At 37.1% G+C, this 1677-nt stretch overlaps 1 protein-coding gene across 1 annotated transcript; it reads right to left on the reverse strand.

The window, feature by feature from the left end:
• Nucleotides 1-623: 623 nt before the first annotated feature.
• On the reverse strand, nucleotides 624-1280 carry LOC117878210 (claudin-34-like). Its single transcript, XM_034772326.1, has one exon. It carries the CDS (start codon nucleotides 1278-1280, stop codon nucleotides 624-626), a length of 657 nt encoding a protein of 218 aa, XP_034628217.1.
• Nucleotides 1281-1677: the final 397 nt, after the last annotated feature.

The following is a 1677-nucleotide window of genomic DNA, read 5'->3' on the forward strand; positions in this document are numbered from 1 at the left end:
AAGCAATTCTAAAGACCCACCAGCTAGCCAGCTTTCTATCATTGAACCTGTAAGCTCAACCTTCACTTTGGACACACATCATCCACAGACCCTGACTTTTGTTTTAAAAAGTCAATCCAAAGTGAAGCAAATATCCGAACATTACTTTAAGCACATTTCATGCTCTTTCACTGTTGTAAACCATTTTCTTGCCACACTATCATTTTGTTTGTCTTCACCATTCACACCAATAGTATTGTATAAATAACAACTACAACATTAATGATGCTAACAAGCACACCAGGAATTTGTATTCTTAGAAGATATAGTCTCAAAATGTGTTACAGTGTTGGGGGCTTACTTGAACTCATTAACAGTGAACAGTTGAATGCCTGTTTTTTACTTTTTTTAATAGGTGACTGAAGTTTACATACACACAGACGATACCAACATTTATCACTGGTAGAGTGAAACAGCTGTTGATATTATTGACAAATCTTTGGAAATATTTGGCAATTAATAGGAGTCACTGTTTCATTTTTGTAAGAACTAACCATCAACTTTATTTATATTTGTCTGATTCAAATCCAAAGAATTTCTGGAAAACACTTTCTAGAATGTTGTGTGTCTCTTTAGGCTGATAGTTAAGATCTTGGGTTCATAGGGTTTACCCTAATTGATGTCACAGGAGATCTGATATAGAGGAAAATGATCCCACTTATTAGCAACATGAGGCCAGATGAGATCCCCAAAGGAATAGCAATCCCAATTCTCTGTGCTACTGGGAAAGAGGGCAGGTGGAAAGGAGGAGGAAAGGGGATACTGCTATTGTTTGCTACTGAATAGAAATTCCAGCTCACTGGGACTAAGATACAGAGACCTGCAATTATATACAAGATCCCTCCAGCTAGAAACAAGCAGATAGCCTGAGTTTTGCGAATTGTTCCCATATAGAAGTGCCAGGGTGGTAAGAAAGTGAAAAATATTCCTAATCCTCCCAAGAAAGTAGCAATGAGCAGGAGGATCTGGGCAAGAAACATTTCTACAGGGAAAAAGTTTTCATTGAAATTGAATTCATGACAGCACACTATACCATCATCACTGGAGATTTTTAAATTTGGGGGAAAGCAGATTTTCCAGATTCCCACATGGGCAATACCAGAGGAGAAGATGGTGGTATTATCCACAAGCCACAGCCTCCACTCTGTGTGCCTCGTTGTAATACAGGATAAAATCCAGCCGAGAGAGCCCAAAGAAAAGCCAACTAGTTGGAGGGTAACTCTTTTAGACAGAGAGGACATTGCCTCAAGATCTTCATCAGTCCTCATGCAAGCAAATTAGCCAAGAAGATCATCACAGGAGCACTGAAAAGAAACCCAATATATGTATTATTAATTATAGTATTATTAATTATTATTATTTACTATTAATGTTCAAAGACACCCAATGTATAATTATTAATTATGATTACATTACATTTTCTTCTAGTGAGGAAAAATCTCACACAGATGAGTTTTACATACACATGTCCATTACTTTATTCATTTATACCAATGGAGCTGTTCACATATGCAACCCTATGCTTATGCATTTATGGGGTCAGGCCAGTATTTGAACTTCATGAACAAAGAATGGAAGTTTCATCTCTTTCCTTAGGATGTTATCCTCATTGCTGCTTGAACTCAGTATTTCATATGC

This window comes from Trachemys scripta, chromosome 1, assembly GCF_013100865.1.
Source record: "Trachemys scripta elegans isolate TJP31775 chromosome 1, CAS_Tse_1.0, whole genome shotgun sequence".
Taxonomy (NCBI): domain Eukaryota; kingdom Metazoa; phylum Chordata; order Testudines; family Emydidae; genus Trachemys; species Trachemys scripta.

What these genes read in the sequence shown, in the direction of transcription:
- LOC117878210 (XM_034772326.1), bottom strand. Translation starts at nt 1,280, where the DNA reads ATGTCCTCTCTGTCTAAAAGAGTTACCCTCCAACTAGTTGGCTTTTCT.